This window comes from Pygocentrus nattereri, chromosome 7 (genome assembly GCF_015220715.1).
Source record: "Pygocentrus nattereri isolate fPygNat1 chromosome 7, fPygNat1.pri, whole genome shotgun sequence".
NCBI lineage: Eukaryota > Metazoa > Chordata > Actinopteri > Characiformes > Serrasalmidae > Pygocentrus > Pygocentrus nattereri.
Window position 1 is genome coordinate 31,944,022 of NC_051217.1, and position 18,277 is coordinate 31,962,298.

At 40.8% G+C, this 18,277-nt stretch overlaps 1 protein-coding gene across 4 annotated transcripts in view; it reads right to left on the reverse strand.

The window, feature by feature from the left end:
• The window catches only part of cbfb (core-binding factor subunit beta), a 42,371-nt gene extending 24,314 nt beyond the window's left edge, over positions 1-18,057 (reverse strand). For 2 of the 4 annotated variants that reach the window (XM_017704213.2, XM_017704216.2), the window contains exons 1-3: positions 17,556-18,057; positions 16,909-16,995; positions 14,592-14,708 (exon numbers count right to left, since the gene is read on the reverse strand). In XM_017704213.2, the coding sequence (XP_017559702.1) occupies positions 14,592-14,708; positions 16,909-16,995; positions 17,556-17,633 (282 nt within the window). In that variant the 5' untranslated portion in view covers positions 17,634-18,057. The remainder of the gene's footprint in view (positions 1-14,591; positions 14,709-16,908; positions 16,996-17,555) is intronic. The other 2 variants (XM_017704215.2, XM_017704212.2) reach the window with 2 other exon arrangements.
• Positions 18,058-18,277: the final 220 nt, after the last annotated feature.

Below are 18,277 nucleotides of genomic sequence, written 5' to 3' on the forward strand. Positions count from 1 at the left end.
CAGTTATTTACATCATGCATAGGTTATGCATGAGTTCTCATGTCATGTATGTCTTAAAATGGCAACGCAGTTAAAATATAATAAAAACCCATAATAATACATTGGCCGAATGCTGATCGCATTTGGAGTTATTAACTTATTAACTTATTAACGTTAACTGTATTGATTGTCTAGCACAAGCACTACAATAATACAGGACCTGTGTCCTGGTGCTGTATGACCTACATCAAAAGAGGGTATGATCATGTATGTGTGAGTTTTCATGGTGAATATGCTGCTGACTAAGAGAAAAAGGCAGCTGCTTTCTCAGAACAGCGGTATTAACAGCAGCCGAGGGACACGTACATGTGCGCTCACAGTCAGTATTGGGGCAATGGAGTGGGTGGAGTAAAGTGAAGCTACACTGCTTTACTCCTTTTGAGTGAGGAAAATAATACACCGCTGTCTGTCTCTCTTTCTTTCTCTCTTTCTCTTTCTTACTCTATCACCCCTCTTTTCTTTCTCTCTTTCTCTCTCTCTCTCTGCAATTGTTGACTCAGAGGAAAACACCGATAGCAAAGTTGTCACTGTCACTAACAAAAATTCTTTAGGTATGAGTGAAAATATCATGATGAATTCTTTCTCTCTTACTTTCTCTCTTACTTTCTCTCTCTCTCTCTCTCTCTCTCTCTCTCTCTCACACACACACACACACACACACACACACACACACACACGCACACAAAAACAGGTGCGCCCAGGTGCAGGTGCGGAGCACGTCTAGGCAAAGTAGCATTGCACAGATAGAGCATGCCTCTCTGTGTAATCAGAGACAGGCAGAACCTTAACGTTTGCACTATTGTTTCAGACACACACACACACACACACACACACACACACACACCAGATATGCCCAGGACCACGTATCCAAATGACCCAACAGACACACTCCTTCATAAAAACACCCACATACACACACACACACACACACTCACAAACATCTGCAGAACTCAATAAGCTTAAGGTCCACACCACCTGTCACACACACAAAAACAGAGGGACATTAGGGTGGTTCCGCCCCTTGTGTGCACCCCTCTATTCTCAACCCTATAATTACACCTTGCACCATCAGGCTCAACACCCTCCAGCCAGACACACATACACACACACACACACAGTGGAAGCCATCGGCAAGCTCCTCAACTGACCCAACTGAACAGATGTGTGCCATTTTGACAAAATGAGATGAAATGATTTGCCCTTAGGCAAGCCTGACTACTAATAATTCATTCATAGCTTTGAAGTGAGACAAATAATCTTTGTTATGCCAAATAGGCAAAATATGACATACTGTCACCTGAGCTGTTGAGCAATTCTCCTTGGAAATAGGAGCAATTTCAGCAAAACAAATTTTATATCAGGTTTAATTAAGACCATTAATTTATACACAAAGCCCATGACAGATACAGGGCCAATTTATTAGTAACAACTTTATAATGTGACACTTGCAAAGTAAAAAAGCATTTTCAAAAATCTAATTAAAAAATCAATCATTTTAGATCTCTACAGTAACTGATGTTTTGTTAGACTTACTTTACATCATGTTATCATAATTACATATGCACATAATGAGCTGGGAAACTGAACACAATTACATTTGATTTCTATTCAACATTTGAAGTCTAGAAGGAAGAGAAAGAGAAGAAAAACACCTTTTCATCAAATCCACACATTAATAAAATGTACTGCTTACAAACATGAATATGGTGCTATGTGTAAAATCTGCACTTTGGAAAGAACTTCTCTGCCTGTTTTAATGAGCTACACATGATAAATAATTAATAAAGTATTTATTATAAAGACATGCAGTCAGGCCAATTGGACATGCTAAATTGCCCCTGGGTGTGAGTGTGTGAGTGACTGTCTGTGTTTGTCTGTATGCCCTGCGATGGACTGGCGACCTGTCCAGGGTGTATCCTGCCTTCTGCCCAAAGACTGCTGGGATAGGCTCCAGCACCCCCCCGTGACCCTGACGGAGAAGCGGCTTAGAAAATGGATGGATGGATGGATGGATGGATAAAAGTGTCTTCTAAGGGTTAAACAAGGAAATGCTATTTTTGATGCAAAGCACCATTAAGCTCCAAAAGCTACCTGAGAGCTGATGGCCCCTCCTTCTGGAGAACATTTAGTGTGCTTAACATGAATGAATATGAGTGAGTGTGTGACTTACAAGCCAGGTCCATGACACATTTTGCATCTAAAAATAGTGTCTCAAAAGCAAATAAGGACAGTAAACCAGCAGTTAGTACAAAAGGACATTTGGTGGGCTGTGTCCTCTTAACAATATGAAATGGCAGTGGGAATATATTCTCACATATTCCATTGTGGCCGTGGCTGGGCAGCTGTGTTTAGGAGAACTGGGTGAGATTTTCTGTTTGTAGAAATGGCTGAGGATGTGACAGTTGCGTAGAATTTGGTGGAAAGGAGAGATATGAGTTTGGCTCTAAAGCACCAACCACAGCTCTGGCTGAGGCAACTTCACTAAAGTCTATAACAAAGAGACCATCCATTCTCCAAGCAACACAAAACAGCTTTGAACCAGTGTATGAACTTTGATTCTAACAAATACTGAATGTGACAGATATAAATGTAACTATATCCTAAAATACATATGCAAGAAGCTTTACAGTAAGATTGCCCTAGACATAGACAAAGCAAAAAGCTGCTGGATTAGATGGCAAAGAGGTAGAATGCTCACTCCTAACAGCTGAACACATAGGTCAATCAGGAAACTGAAGCCTTGCAGAAAGAAGCATACTTTGCATTTAGATATTAGACACAATGTGGAAGCACCATTTTCTAAGATTATATAGCCACTTTGCAGTCATAACAGAGGCTCTGAACCAGTAACTTTATAGGAAAAGGAAAAAACATTCTTAATTCTTAACTGTAATACAAGCCAGTGTAACAAGATTTTATTCTAAGTCATTTGCAACATTTTTACTAGTTAATTTGTTATAAATTATTCACACAATTTAATGGGCAATTTAATTAGATTTCGATATGGCAGCAACAAAATACGTGTGCAATTTCAAAGTAACCAACATTGGGTTGGAGAACCTGGCAAAATTTTAAAATTCCTGATACTTTAAGCCATATTCAAAATAATAAAAAACTATAAATACAATAATCTGTATTCAGCATTTCACACAATGCATTGCACTAAATCCAATTAAACAGGACTACTCATGATCCTTTTGTAACAAACCACGCAGTTGGTCCGTTTTCTTTAAACAGTAACAATATTTGCAACCCACTCAGATAAGCCCATTTTGTAATGTAATGCAGTTTATAATGATATTAATACATATATTCATCCTGTCCACCCCTAAAACATGCAAACGTACATACAAATTACCAAAAAGGTCACTGGCCAGCCTAAGCCAGGTGGCCGCAATGGTCCCCTCCTGTGGTGAGCGAGGAGGCACTTTCCTGGAAAAAGGCAGCAGGAATGCAGGCCGCAGCAAGCTGTCATATTTCTCACCTACATCCTGAGAGTAAAATAACCCCAAAACCCAAACAGTCTGCCATGTCAATGACACTGTGTGTTTCTCCAGTGTCTTGGGAGCAAAGGGCACTCACAAACCTATGAGACGCTACCAGCACCCCAGTTAAAGCCAAGTATTTGCCATTTCAAACCACATACTACAACCCCAATTCCAATGAAGCTGGGATGTTGTGTAAAACATAAATAAAAACAGAATCTGATGATTTACAAATCCTTTTCAACCTATATTGAATTGAATATACCACAAAGACAAGATATTTAATGTTCAATCGGATAAACTTTATTGTTTTTTGCAAATTTTCACTTTTCCACTTTGCATCAGTCCATTTCAGATGAGCTCGGGCCCAGAGAAGCCGACGGCGTTTCTGGGTGTTGTTGATATATGGCTTTCGCTTGGCATGGCAGAGTTTTAACTTGCACTTGTAGATGGAGCGACGAACTGTGTTCACTGACATTGGTTTTCTGAAGTGTTCCTGAGCCCATGTCGTAATATCCATTACAGAATGATGTCAGTTTTTAATGCAGTGCTGCCTGAGGGATCGAAGGTCACGGGCATTCAATGTTGGTTTTCTGCCTTGCAGAGATTTCTCCAGATTCTCTGAATCCTTTGATGATATTATGGACTGTAGATGATGAAATCCCAAAATTCCTTGCAATTGCATGTTGAGAAACATTCTTAAACTGTTGGACTATTTGTTCACACAGTTGTTCACAAAGTGGTGAACCTCGCCCCATCCCTGCTTGTGAACAACTGAGCCTTTCAGGGATGCTCCCTTTATACCCAATCATGACACTCACCTGTTTCCAATTAACCTGTTCACCTGTGGAATGTTCCAACTTCTTTGGAACGTGTTGCAGGCATCAAATTCAAAATGAGTGAATATTTCAAAAAGTTTATCCGTTTGAACATTGAATATCTTGTCTTTGTATTGTATTCAATTGAATATAGGTTGAAAAGGTTTTGTAAATCATCAGATTCTGATGATTCAGATTCATCAGACACAACGTCCCAACTTCATTGGAATTGGGGTTGTATAACTGTACACAATGACCAGTTGCGATGTGTGGAGCAATATGTCTGTGTTGCGCTTTTTAGTAAATAAGAGATACTTGACTAATGAATGGCTAATGAATGGAAATTAGTATGGTATTTTTGGTCTCATTGGCATGAAATTAACTTCAACATATATTAGCAATTCATCAGCATCAAAATAAGTCACCAAATTGGGGATCAGCTTTATACGAAAAGCTCAAAGCACAATTTAGTTTATAATAGAGCAACGCAGGCAGAGTCAGAGGAAAAGAAACCTCTCTCTCTCTCATCCAAACATAACAGCAGTGCTGTGCTCCTGAGCAGACCTCCATGTTTCCGAGAGAGCGGAGATGAAGCGTGCTTGAACAATAACAGAACAGGGTCTGCCTATTGAGAAGCCACCTAGACACTGCAATAGCTGTAATACATAAGACTGTGATGAAGATCACACTGCAGTTCAGTGTCATATAAATTAGAGATAAAACTTTGTAAAAGCAGCCAGACAAAACTAATAAAGGAAGGTCAACAGTTTGTGATACCTTTAATTTATTAACCGAGTTAATTTAAATTAACTGAGTCGGTCCAGTTTATGTGTCGGTGCCTGAAGGCCATGCTTAATCCCTGTCTGGGAAACCAATCTTACAGCAAACATATATTTTACAAAATCATATTTTAAATTCTGAATATAATACTCAAGTACATAGTGTAGATACTGGAGCACCAGTGTATTACTTCTGATTTGCAGCTAGAGATGAAAGGACTTGCTTTGTTCTGTGTACTTGTGCATGTTTAACTTACTATACTTTGTTACAACAAACGTATCAACAGATGAAAGAAAACATCAAAAGAAGGCAACAGTGAGGCTCAGGAGCCTAAAAGAGCCGTACTATTACTACAACATTGCCGGAAAGTGACAAGCAAAGCATAAGAGCACTTGGACTACCTACATTGACACAGACAAGGGTGAGATGGTGAGATATGTTCCTGCATCTCTGCTGGTGCATGAGAGAGGTCATCGATCGGAGTGGTGTGACTGGAAGGCTGACAGACAGGATGGGGAAACTTGAGCAGAGAGCTATAATTGAAACCCAATGGGTAAAGGCAAGAGGACGATAGACAAAGCGTCCTCTCTCTCTTTTACTTTTTATGCTTCTTTCTTCCTCTCTCTTAACAAGGCAGAAGTGAGCCCCTCATTCTTATACAATCCCCACTGAGTAGAATACGACATAATTAAACACAGAAAGAAGCCATTTTCCCCCAATGAATCAAAAAACGTTTATATCAGGGAACAAAGGGTGGGGGGACGGGGTACCGGGGTTCAATGGAGTACTGGATGCAGCAGGAATCAATTAGCAGGCTCGCTTTGATGATGTCACTGACAAGTCCTCTACGATCTGAGTGGCTTCCGTTCATGCGGGCCGGAAACATGGGTCCCGCCACAGCCCCAGCACGTCTCCACAGAAACTGGCATGCAGTTAGGGTTAGTTATTAGGAACAGCAATCAAGTACTTTTACATTGTACTAGCCATTAATAGTGCAAACAGCTCCCACAGGAAATGCAACAAAATGTATTGTAATGTTAATACCCAGATGATTTACCAGAATCTCTGAATATCATGTAATGGAAATGGAGGAGTCATCAGAAGCCACTGCAGAATGAATTTTCTGAGACTACACGGTGAGTTTGGTGCTTTTGATCAATTTTAGCTTTTTGTGACAGTTTTGATGATTTACCAGATTTTTTTATGAGGCTATTTAAAGCACAATTCAATAAGCCCAAATTCCCCCAGGAGTTAATATCGGCAAATACCTTGTTCACATTAAATACATTCATGTAGCGACCTAAAAAGACGTATTGAGAGAAATGATAATAATATCTTCTGCAAAACAGATATATTCAGTACTGTGCAAACATCTAATACCACCCTTCATTTATTTGATTTTCAGATGGCATAAGGAAGGTTAAAGTCATAAGAAATTACCAAGAGTTTCCAAAATGAGGCCACAACAATTATAGAGAAAATGTCCCAACAAAAGTCCCAACAAATGTGCAAGACCTGGTAAGTCACCAAAACTGTCACAGAAAATCATAAAAAGTAATAAAAGCTTTAATCTTAGAAAAATTAAGCTCTGAAAAAATCCACAGCTGTTTCTGTCCATCCTTCCACTTTGAGAAGACAACTCAATGCTATGAGTCTGAAAGGATGTGCAGCTGTCAAGAAGCCATTACTGATAAAAGGAAAAGACAAAAATGAACAAACTTGCAAATCAAACAAAGAAGCTGCTGCTCAAAACAATGGACTGATCATCCCAGAGTCTAGACCTCAACATCATGGAATACTGTTTGGGAATATTTTCAGCAATGTAATAAATTTTGAATGTAAGAAGCAGATAATGCAAAAAGCTTCCAAGACTAAGCTTTGGTGGTGTGGTTAAATGTACCAGATTACATTGAAAAACTGAAAGCAAATCTCCTAAAATGGAAGCTGCAACAAAGAAAGTTTCCTTCTTTATTACATTGCTGAAAATTTACTTAATGCACTTAATGGCCATTTTGATTAGAAATAAGGAATAATAAAATGTGGAAAGTTTACTAAAAGCAGCATGCTGTTTCACCTCGTGCCATGGCCCATAAACACTTTCACTTTCACCTCCTGTGTGGGCGCGCAGTGACAGAAACACTAACAAAAATAGCACTATCGCTGATTATCAATCGCAAATGCAAGCAACTCTGATTGTTCATCACTTAAAAGAGCTTAGTAACACAGCAAAATTACTGACTTGTGATCTTGATTTGACTATTACTAGTACTCACACATCAAAATCTTTTTGTTTAGTTTTAGGAAACCTGCGTGTGACAGAACATTCGATGCTTAAGAACCTCATTAACACACCTATTAGTTGTAAGATCCAACAAAATGGGGAAAGCTCAAACTGAACTGCATATCTAACTCTCATTTTGTTCTGGGACCTCTATCACCCCAGCCAACGCTTTGACTTGAGACGATACCACCTTACAGAAATACTAGCACTATATAGTGAAGTACATAGCGTAGGGTGTTAGAACATAGTGATTAAGTTGAGCCCCAGCGAACGGCAAACCAGCCCCTGACTTCCTGCTCCTGGTTGACTGCAGTGGGGAGGAGATGAGAGGCGTTCATCTGCTCCTTGTTTGATTCCCTCCAGTGAGCTGCACAGGCCCAGCAAAGGCCTCTCTCCGCCTCCCTGCTCACATGCTCCGTCTTGGGGTTAACTGTCAAACTGGCGCCACGCTGCTCCACAACATGTTCTGTGGCACATGAGCAGTCATGAATATGGAGATGCGCTTAGTAAGTGTAGTAGAAGCTGGCTGGGATATACACAAACCCACTTATGCATACACACACAATAATGTATGAAAAGCAGACGTGATAGCGTGTACAGACAAATGCGCAGTCACAAACACAGGCACAAACAAATGCCAATACACATGCGCACTTGTGCATGCAAAGCTTGGGAACAAGCTTTAACACAAAACTATTAAAACTCCAATTCCTGTGGCGAGCCTCAGACTGCAGCCCCTTTCATAATGGAGTCATTTAGGCCGACTCTTCCCAGTGCTATCTGCCCCCGAGCGAACATTCTTATGCACACAGACACAGCAAAGATTTATAGAGTCTAAGAGAGAGTAACACCACGCCCCGGTGTGGCTTCATAACACAGGCCTGCACACTAGGCCCTACCTCCATCACTAGCAGAAGTGTAGCAAGTATAACACGCGTAGACTTACTGTCTTGGTGTATTGTTATTAATGAACTCAGGTCCTTTCTGAAATAAGTCTTCTAGTCATGTTTAACTTATTGAGTAGTAAATCTATGACCCTGTACCAATAGCCCGCTTCACACTGTGGAGGGTCTCATACACAAATTGGCTGCAACAAGGAGCTCTCCGCCAGTTTACAGCCCTACTTATGCTTTTGTACTACAATGAGGACGACAAAGCCTCAGCTCTCTTAGCATGGCCCAAGCAGACGGACCCAATTTCTGCTTTGCATGAACCCAAAAAAAAAAAAAGAGCAAACCACACACGAACGCTATGAGCGAAGAAAGAGGAGAGCAGAAGAGGGGGCCAAGCATCAGATCTCTTAAAGTCTCCCAGCCGAAGTACAGCTTCTACATCTCCAAGGAGATCACATTTCAACAAGATTGGGTTTAAGTGGTGGAGATGGGCTATATGGAAGAGATTCTGCCTGTGTGACTCTGAACATGCCTCAGTAGTACCAGGTAAAATGAAGAGTAAATAATAACTACAGATACCAGGTGGACAATGTTTAGTGAAGTCATTCAGCCAATAACCAACATTAAAAAATACAAGTTTGTCTGACTAAGGTAGCCTGAGCTACATGTTGTACAAACTCTCCCTTGAACAATGCACAAATTCTCAACTTTCACATACTTTACATTCTTGCCCTGGAGTATTTCTAAACTTGACATGTATTTCTGAATAACAAGCAGGGCTGGGCCATATGACAATATTTATTTTTATTGTGATAAAATTGTGCCTTTCTGAACAATTGTAGATACCATCAGTATTTAGAGAACACTGAACACCTGCATGTTTGATTACAGAGAGAGCATATTTAGTACTGTTTAGTCCTGGAATACTTTGTTAGAAAAATCGTGTATTGTGACCATTTCTCAGGATGAAATACAATATTAGTCATCTACAGGCACTTCCTATGGAGAGATTTTCAGTTTCACTAAACTAAAAGAAATCATTTTTACAATTTTTCATTACAAATTTTCTGATATTCATTTTCGTCTTAATTGTCACACTGCATCACAATCAAGCATTAAAAGCTACAAAGCACTGCCAATAAGTGACTCCGCTACCAAATCAAAGCAGTTTTTCTTTTGACTGAATCCCAAATGTCACTGAGTGTTGCTGAGCGTTTTTCCCAAACCCAGGTTTTCACACAGACTACCAGAGAGGCATTAACAGGGACCTGAGTGTATGGATTATACTAGGAAAGAAATAAAGAATGGTAATCATAATACTACTCAACCACAATTATTATATTTGTCAGAAACGTGGTCCTAATTACAGAAAAAAGTAAGTAAAAAGAATTGTTAATTTGTCAGTTCAAATGGATCACAGTCATCCATTCATTTTTCCCGAGAGTTTGTCTTTTATTTTGTTTCACAATAAAAAAATCAGAAAAAAGTCTAATTTTTTACAGTATTTGAATTTGTTATTTCTCCCTTTAATATTCTATGGTCAAAAACAATTCCTTCCAACAATGTCAAAAATGCTTGTACAGAGTTTTCAGGAAATGTCTTTCCTTTAAATCATCATTCACAGAGACATGTTTGTTGAGCTAAAACATGCCCACCCAGTGTTTGAACTAAGAAAGTCACAGAGGCCGTAACACACTCATGCCTCGGTCCACGTCCGTCATTAGAAGCACACTGTACAGGGATAAGGAGCTAACTGTAGCAGGCTTGTAGCAGAGCTCCTGGCTGGGACAGGGTTAACATCTCCTCCCTAGGCCATGCTAGCTACCGCTAAAATTAACCTCCCCCACAGCTGGTTCCCATTAGCCTGCAGTGACACTGGGAGCCTGTACTTAAGCTGTGCTGTGGGGGCTCTGCCGCCCCACTCAGATAATACTACTGTCCCCCGCCACAGGCCAAGTTTAAACTGGCCCAGCTCCGCTTCTGCTGGCAACGCCTGTGTTTTCAGACTGGGAGAAAAAAGGAGGAGGAGGGGAGCACAAGGGTAAGAGGAGGGGGTTGCCGAGGAAGAATATTATAGACGAGAGCCTCCCCCAAGCCCAAAGAGAACGAGAAACTAAGAGGCAGAGCTAGAGAGAGAAAGTTTGCAAACCTGTCTGAGTTGAAATGAGGAAAACACGGAAGTGAAAAGCAGGGTAGAAGCAGGAGCACAGAGTTCATACATGCCTTACTGTATCCTTAGGCAAATATCTATTAGAGTTGTGAAGTTTGTAAATGCCTTAATCGAACAGCTTAACATCAATTTAGAGAATTATGTCAGTTGGAAGTGAAAAACATAGCTTAAATATCCTAAATAAACTTAAACATAACATCTCAGTTCTCAAGCTTGACTTGAAGTTTTATCATTTAAGTTTCTGAAACTGCTTTAGCATGTACATTTAAGTATATTCCTTAACTATGGAAACCAGTAAAGGAGTTTGATGCCATGCACTTATATCACATCATATAATAGGTAAAATTATCTCTAAAGCATTACCTTATTTAACTTAATTAATTTATGAGAAATATATACAATATTTTACACAAGCACCCCATGACCTTCAGTTATTCCAGGGTAGGTAAGCCAAGCCTCTGGACAAAAGTGTTAAACTCTGGCAGATACTTCATAAACAAAAAGGCACATTATGAAATAAAAATATTACCATAAAAGTGAGAACTTTTAAAAACTGCATTTATAAATGCATTAAAAAGCACACATTTTAAAGATCTGCATTCTTTTTTTACTTTTTAGACACTCTTCTTGAAAAGCCTTTCATTCTGTGACTACTGTGATATTATAGTATTCATTATCAAATGGCTGTGTGTCAGAGCTACATAATTAGTGCTTCATTAAAGTGTTCCCTGCATTACTATAGCCCGCTCTCGTTTTATGACTTGACTCACCTTTTTTAACGGAGTGGGCTTTTATAGCGAGTGAGTAGTGGTAGTCTAGTAGTGAAAAACAGCCATCAGAGTGCCCACCATGAGTGACGAATGAGGCGCTGATGACTGATTTACGATTAGAGGCTCAGCCAATACACAGCTTTACTGGAATATTTAGCCAATAAGCAGCCAGATATCACAAGCTCCTGGTGACAAGCTAAGCCTGCCTTAGACAGTTTAGCATGTCTGGATCGACCGTGACTTTGTGTACTTTTCAGCTAAGGTACTATTTATTTGGGTTTTTTTTTATTCAGTCTATTAAAACTTTGTGCAGAGGAAAGAACTGTTTGTGCAAAAGGTTAACAATCAGTTTAATTAGGAGCAGAGGTTGGAGAATACGCATGAACTCTCCTGGCTTGACACCTGTGTTCTACTGGGAATTTAGTGTGGCAAACACCGCACATATTTAAGTATGCTACAAGTAAGAGCAGTTGACAGAAATCAATAGAGAAAGTGTGAGAAAGAGTGGTACACAGAAAGAGAGAAAAGGAGAAAGAGTGAAAGAGAGAGAGGCCTTATCAGTGCAGTTGGTCTTGCAGGGTTTCCTTCTGAACAAAGGGGGAGAGGAAACCCACGCTCTAAAACTTGATTCCTGGGTATAAACCTGTCAGGACCTATTGTTTGGGGCATTATCTCCAATAACACAGTCCCTATGTCTTCAAGGATGACTCTTACCAGAGGCAACACAGCAATATTTCATTTGTGTTGTGCAATAACGTCCAAATAAAGATAAGGTTATTTTGCCTTTGTTCTGATCACTGTTGCTCCAAAACGGAAATTATCCACTCTAGGGTCTACATAAAAAACAAACTAAAGTCCTCAGTGGTTCTCTGAGCTCACTCTGCCACAAGCCTCACTTCAAACTAAACACAAAAGGTGAAAGACACAAGTTATAAGGCAATCATGCTCACCATTAATCATGTGACACATAGACTGACTTTTTCAGCATACTTTAAGACTGGACTCGGCAGTGGCAGGAACATAGCATAATGCTGTTTAGCATAGGGCAGGGGAATCTGCTTTGTGAGATCCAGTGGGGATGTTTTAGAAGCAGACAGTGTGAGGCTCATTAAAGCTGCATGGCCCTGAGTTCTGCCGGAGGTGACGGACAGGGATATAAGGTTACCAGCAAGCTTGACCTCTCAAACATACATACACACATCCTCAGCTAGTCATCAGCACAGCACTACACACACATGCACAACCTGTCACGCCTTTTTAAATAATTAACAGCCAAAGATTAGTCCGTCAGCTTGGGGGCCGAAAGGTCCATCGATTTCTCACGGATGCATTTTTAATGAGCGCATCTCAGCGAGGCACTGCCCGTGAAGAGAGCTCCAAGCCCTCTGCAGCAGCAAAGCCAACAACACCAAGACTGACCGAGCGTGAAGTAAAAAAATACAAACAAAAGCCGAGAAGTGCCCTGCTAATGCATCTCAAACAAACACCATTACGCACCAAATACAGAGGAGGAATTCTACAGGGGCTGGTCATCAGAGGATCTTTCTGCATGTGGATTAAATGGTCTGTGTTTACACCAAAAGCTACCAACTGGACTTTTTTGTTTGAATGTATGATATTTTAATATTGGGCTATACAGCAACGATCAGAGAATTCATTCTGTCAAATTGATTGAGAACTGCCTTGAAATCCATGCTCAATAATTTTTTCCTTGGTTATGATTTGATTCGCACTGGACAGTATGGTGAACATAGACAGGCTGTTTAGAAAACAGCATGTTATTAACTGTAGGCGGAGCAGGGCGAAGTGACAAGCATAGAACATTTTCAGGCTTTTCACAGGGCCTGAAAGCACATCCATATCAGAGAAGGAACAGGGCTCATATGACACTGAGATGACTCACTGATTTCTGGATGACTCGAGCCTTTGTACTGATGGGAACAATGTGGAGGAGCTCACTGTCTGTTTTAACACATTCTCAGTACAGTACAGAAAATGTGCTGATTGTTTTTCTTTTGCGTTTGAGTACAGTTACAGGGCAGCAGATCCTAAGTCAGTATTTATAATGCCCTAAAGGATATTACTAAAACAGCCATGTTTATAAAAAGAACAAGTACAAAAAAAAACATTGACTTAAAAACCAACTTAAACAACAGAAATAACATGGTTTTAAGGGAAGTTATGAATGGAACAATGTCATTATTGTATAGGTTTGTTTTACATTCTTCTGGGTTTGGAGAGTCTGCGCTAGACTACACATCCAACATGAATACATAAAGAAAGGGGGGGGGGGGTGGATGGAGAGACCAGTTGAAAAATATAAAAGTGGTGGGCATGTCTAAAATAATAACACAGCTGAAATAAAATACTACAGCTGAAGTATAAAATGGAAAACGGTGACATGCTTCATTCAAGAGAGGGTGTTTTTCTTGCAGGGAGCTCAAGCGTAATAGTGCGAGTTTTCATTTTTCCCTAAGATGTGTGAAACAGAAACATATCATTACGGAAAACCAAGGCCTTCGCCCATCAAAACCAGAGACCCGGCAGAATCAAGAGTCTCCACACAATTCCTCTGCAGTGCGATGTGGGAGTATAAAACACACAATCTCTCTAGCCAGTTCAAGTTTCATCTAGGTTGTGCATTTGGTTGTGCTTTAGCATGACAAAAACTCAGATGCTTTAATTAGAAGTCATTTAAAAGCGAGTCAGAATAAACCATGTGGAGCCCCGAGGACAAAAAACAGAGAGAATGGAACTTTTGAGAAGCATGTGATGTGTGATATACATATGTGAAGACATATAAAGAAAAGCAGAATGAGGATAAATGATTTATTAACCAACTGAACCACAGAATTATTATTCAGTTATTAATCTTAAGACTTCTAATAGAGTAACTACAATTAATTACTCAGTAAGTACTATAAAATTAATACCTAAGTTACAGTGACATTATAGCTGTTGGTAATCTTTAATTAAGTAATCTATGTTATTTCATAAAATATTACTTGTTTCAGAGAAAAACACTCATTACCACTCGTCTTTTAAAAAAACACTGTGCTAAAAATTATTTTGGTATGCTTTATTCAAAAAATAGCAACTGGTTTGATATTCTGTTCTCTAACACATTGAACTTTATACTTTTTTAATAATGGCAAAAATGTCCAAATACTTTTTGGGTCACTGTATGTACTTGAGCTGGACTGAACTGTAGGCCCAAATATAGGCTCTAGGAGTTTAAATGGTTAAAGATTAGAGAGTGAGAGAATGATAAAGCTGTTAACCTGAGACAGACAGACAGACAGGCAAACAGTCAGACAGTCAGACAAACACTCAGACCGACATTAATGGGGATTACCTTTCCCGGCTCCCGCTCGAAGTCCACGTACTCTCGGGTGGGCATCTGCCTCTGCTCTCCATGCAGGTTGGCAGGGAAGAACTGCAGTGAGAGATTGGTGCCGGTCGCCACAAAAGCCTTTTAGAGAGAAATCAATACAAACAGGATCAGAAAGCCCGGCCCGAGCATTAATTATGCAGCCCGTCATTTCTTTTGCACATCAGAAAGGGGTAGGAGGAAAACAGCCTGGAGCCAGGGCCAGGGGAAGAGAGAGAGAGAGAGAGAGAGAGAGAGAGAGCAAGAGAAGGAGAGGGAGAGAGAGAGAGAAAAAAAACACAAGTCATCATTTTCTCTATTTGAAGTATTGAGTTACACACATCTGATTTTACTTTACCAGCTCTTACTGCTGGCAAGCTGGGCTGCGGCACACTGGATTTTAAAGAGTAAGCGAAGGATGGAAAGAAAGAACGATGGAGTGAGTGTCTGATGGACACGGCAAAGACAACAGACAGACAGAGAAAGAGAGGTAGAAAATCAATAAATTGTTTTAAACGCAGCCCTTCACTTACATTAATAGCAGCAGGACTGATATACTGGTTTAGAGTCATGGCGCAGTAATTCAATAACACTGCGAGCATATGAACTACTAAAGGAGAACAGCTAGTGCAAATCTGGACTTTAGAGCAGGATATAAAATGTGTGTTAACTGTTCAGGAGAAGCTGGTATGAAAAGATCTCTATAGACAAAATAAGGGAGTTAATTTCTCACTGCGCATACATGCACACAAATGGCCATAAAAGGTCTAAGTGAGAACTCCAATCCTATCTAAATCTAAATCAGGAGGACAGTAAACTTCATTAAGCAGTTTCATCATCTTGGCCCACAAAGAATATAACTTCTTTGTAAATATATTTATAATATTTATAATAAATATATTTCTTTGTAAACTGCAAAAGAGAATTTTAATCCTATGATATGGATCAGCGTCAACGTAGGTACATCCGATCGACAGAATCACGCAGCCTGTAAAATAAACATCAACCAGAACCGATGTGTTGTTATTTCACCCTGATTGGCTTTGTGCACATGCACACACTAAAACGCACGTTACAGCGTTTATTCAGCTGGTAAAGTATATGTTTTAGGAAGTATATCAAAGCCTTATTTTCAGTTATGCTTAATGTAAATAAGATTTAAATCTTGTTGTTAATTATACCTGACACACCATCCTACGACAGGCATTTACATTCTGTCATATATGATTTACACACAAAAGACTGAGCACCATGAAGTATGTACGCTAATCATTACTGTGATCAGCTTTCAGATGATCCCCAGACCACTTTTTTTCATCTAAAAATACGCTTTCTCTTATAAATAAATTAAATCCAACCAAGAACAAAGGAGGGGTTTCTCTTGAATTGTTTTACCTTAATCTACTGATCTGTGATCTGCTCACGTCAGTGACAGCCTAACAGTAAAAATTCTCTCTCTTTCTCTCGTCTCTCATCTATTAGGCTTTATTAAACATTTATACTGTTTGTGAAAAGAAATACATTTCTTTGCCAAACGTTCTGAAGACAAAGAATCAGCTCACTCACTCCCTCCACTGTATTAAAAACCAGCAGACTACAGCCTTTGTTGCTGGGAACATAATGGCGACATACCGTTAACAAGCACAGGCTAGAGGTATTTATAAGAGTCTTTAAAATTAGACACATCCGAGTTCATCATGGCGAGCGGTGAGAGAACCTTTTGAAGATGATGAAAAGAAAAGTGCAGACAGAATCCAGTGGCTGAGGGGCAAATCCTTCAAAGACACACAATTCATCAGCATATCTAAAACCATTAAACTCTACTTTTAACAGGACAGACCCTGTAAATAACACGTAACAGCATTTCATGAAATCAGGGTCCTTTCTGTGCTTGTCTGACACATGAAGAAAATGAGGAAGTGTTGGACACAGCCAGTTCCGGGTGTCTAATAGCTAATGTCTGTGAGAGATGCTGAGACAAGTTTAATCAACTGACTGGTTCAAACTCAGCTGCTCATTAAACCCTGTGTCACTGTAATAAAGCTAGCAGACAATTATTTCTAAAAAGGTGAAATAATCTGCCACTCTCCATTTCTGCAACTTCCTAGAGCTGCTCCTCACCAAACGTGCAGCAGTGCAGGAGTGAGGCACACTGAACCTAAACACATAAAAGGGTGCAGCGGTTTGTAAACACGTGAAGGAGCTGCACCCTGAAAAGTTAAAGAGGCTGCACATCATTTCAGGAAAGAGGCAGAACAGCAGAAAGAGTCTCTCTGTATTAGTGGACGGCGGAGATACTCACTATCTCTGATCGGCCGTCTCTGCAGGCATTCTGAAAGCGGGCTTGTCTCTCCTCGTGCGGTCGGTCTCGGAAACCGGTGTATTTAATCTGTGATCACAAACGGAGACACAATAACACAGTTTAACACATGAAGGATGGGACGTTGCAGCTATTCTGAGAGGCCAGCGGCGTTCGTGCTGTTCCGAGAAAACAAACTCCTAATGTAAGTCTAATAGTCACAGCTTTGGGCTCAAAACCCACTAAAATAATAAACGTCTGTAAGTTAAGTTCGTGTTTTCCAAGGTGTATTTTAAGGTGGACGCTGGTGAGGGTGAAGGGAGCCGAATTGTGGTGCGAAGAAAGATGCGGTGAAGGTGACACGAGTCGAAGCTCAGGTTAGCACGGTTTTACTGTTAGAGCTCAGAAAAGAGGAGAGGAGAGGAGAGGAGAACTTTTTGGGTGTGAGTTTGAGGCACGTTTAGTGTCAGAGAAAATGAACGCAGGAGAAACGTGGAGGGAGCGGCAGAGTAACTTCTCTCTGAGGCTAACACAGAGGAGCTCTGAAGACCGAGAGCAGCATCGCTCTGCTCTGTTGTTGTGCTGCCTTCGCGTGTGACTCTGCTCGGTTTCCGCCACTCGCTGAAGCGTCTCCGGCGGCTCGAGCTTACCTCGCACTCTCGGCTCAGCTTTCTGAAGAACTCCTCGTTTTCAAACTTGCTCCTCTGGTCCGGCACCACCCGCGGCATCCTGAGCGCTGAGTACGGTCTGTTCCGCCGACTTTTCTGACGAGCTTTACGAGAGAAACGTCTCCTCGAAACTCTCTCTCTCTCTTTCTCTATCTAAGTCTGTCTGTGTGTCTCTCTCTCCTCTGATTCCCGCTCTTATTTCCTTCCGTCTTTCGTTCGCGGTGACTGAGGCGACCGAGCAGCGTGCTCGCCGTAAATATTCGCCTTATTTTGGCACAAAAGACTGTGAGTGCGCGTCTATCTCTCTCCCTCTCTCTCTCTCCTCCCTCCTCCTCACTTTTCCTCCTCAGTCTGGACTCCTGAATTGCCCGCTCTCTCTCTCTCTCTCTCTCTCTCTCTCTCTCTCTCTCTCTCTCTCTCGCTCTCTCACTCTTGCGCGCGCGCTCGCTTCACTTTTTTATCCCTCGCGCTGCATGGCTCACGGTTACTTCCTGGCTCCTCGGAGTCCGACTTATGACTGTACACCCAAAATACCCCCCCCCCCACCTCCCTCCTCTCCTCCTTCTCTCCTCCTCTCCTCCTCCTCCCCTCCCATTCACAACTACTCTTCACTACAGAGCCACAGTGCGCACGCGTTCAACAAGGTAAAAGTTGGCGGAGCTGGTGGGCCGCGCGCCGTGTCGCCTCAGTCTGAAACAGCTTGT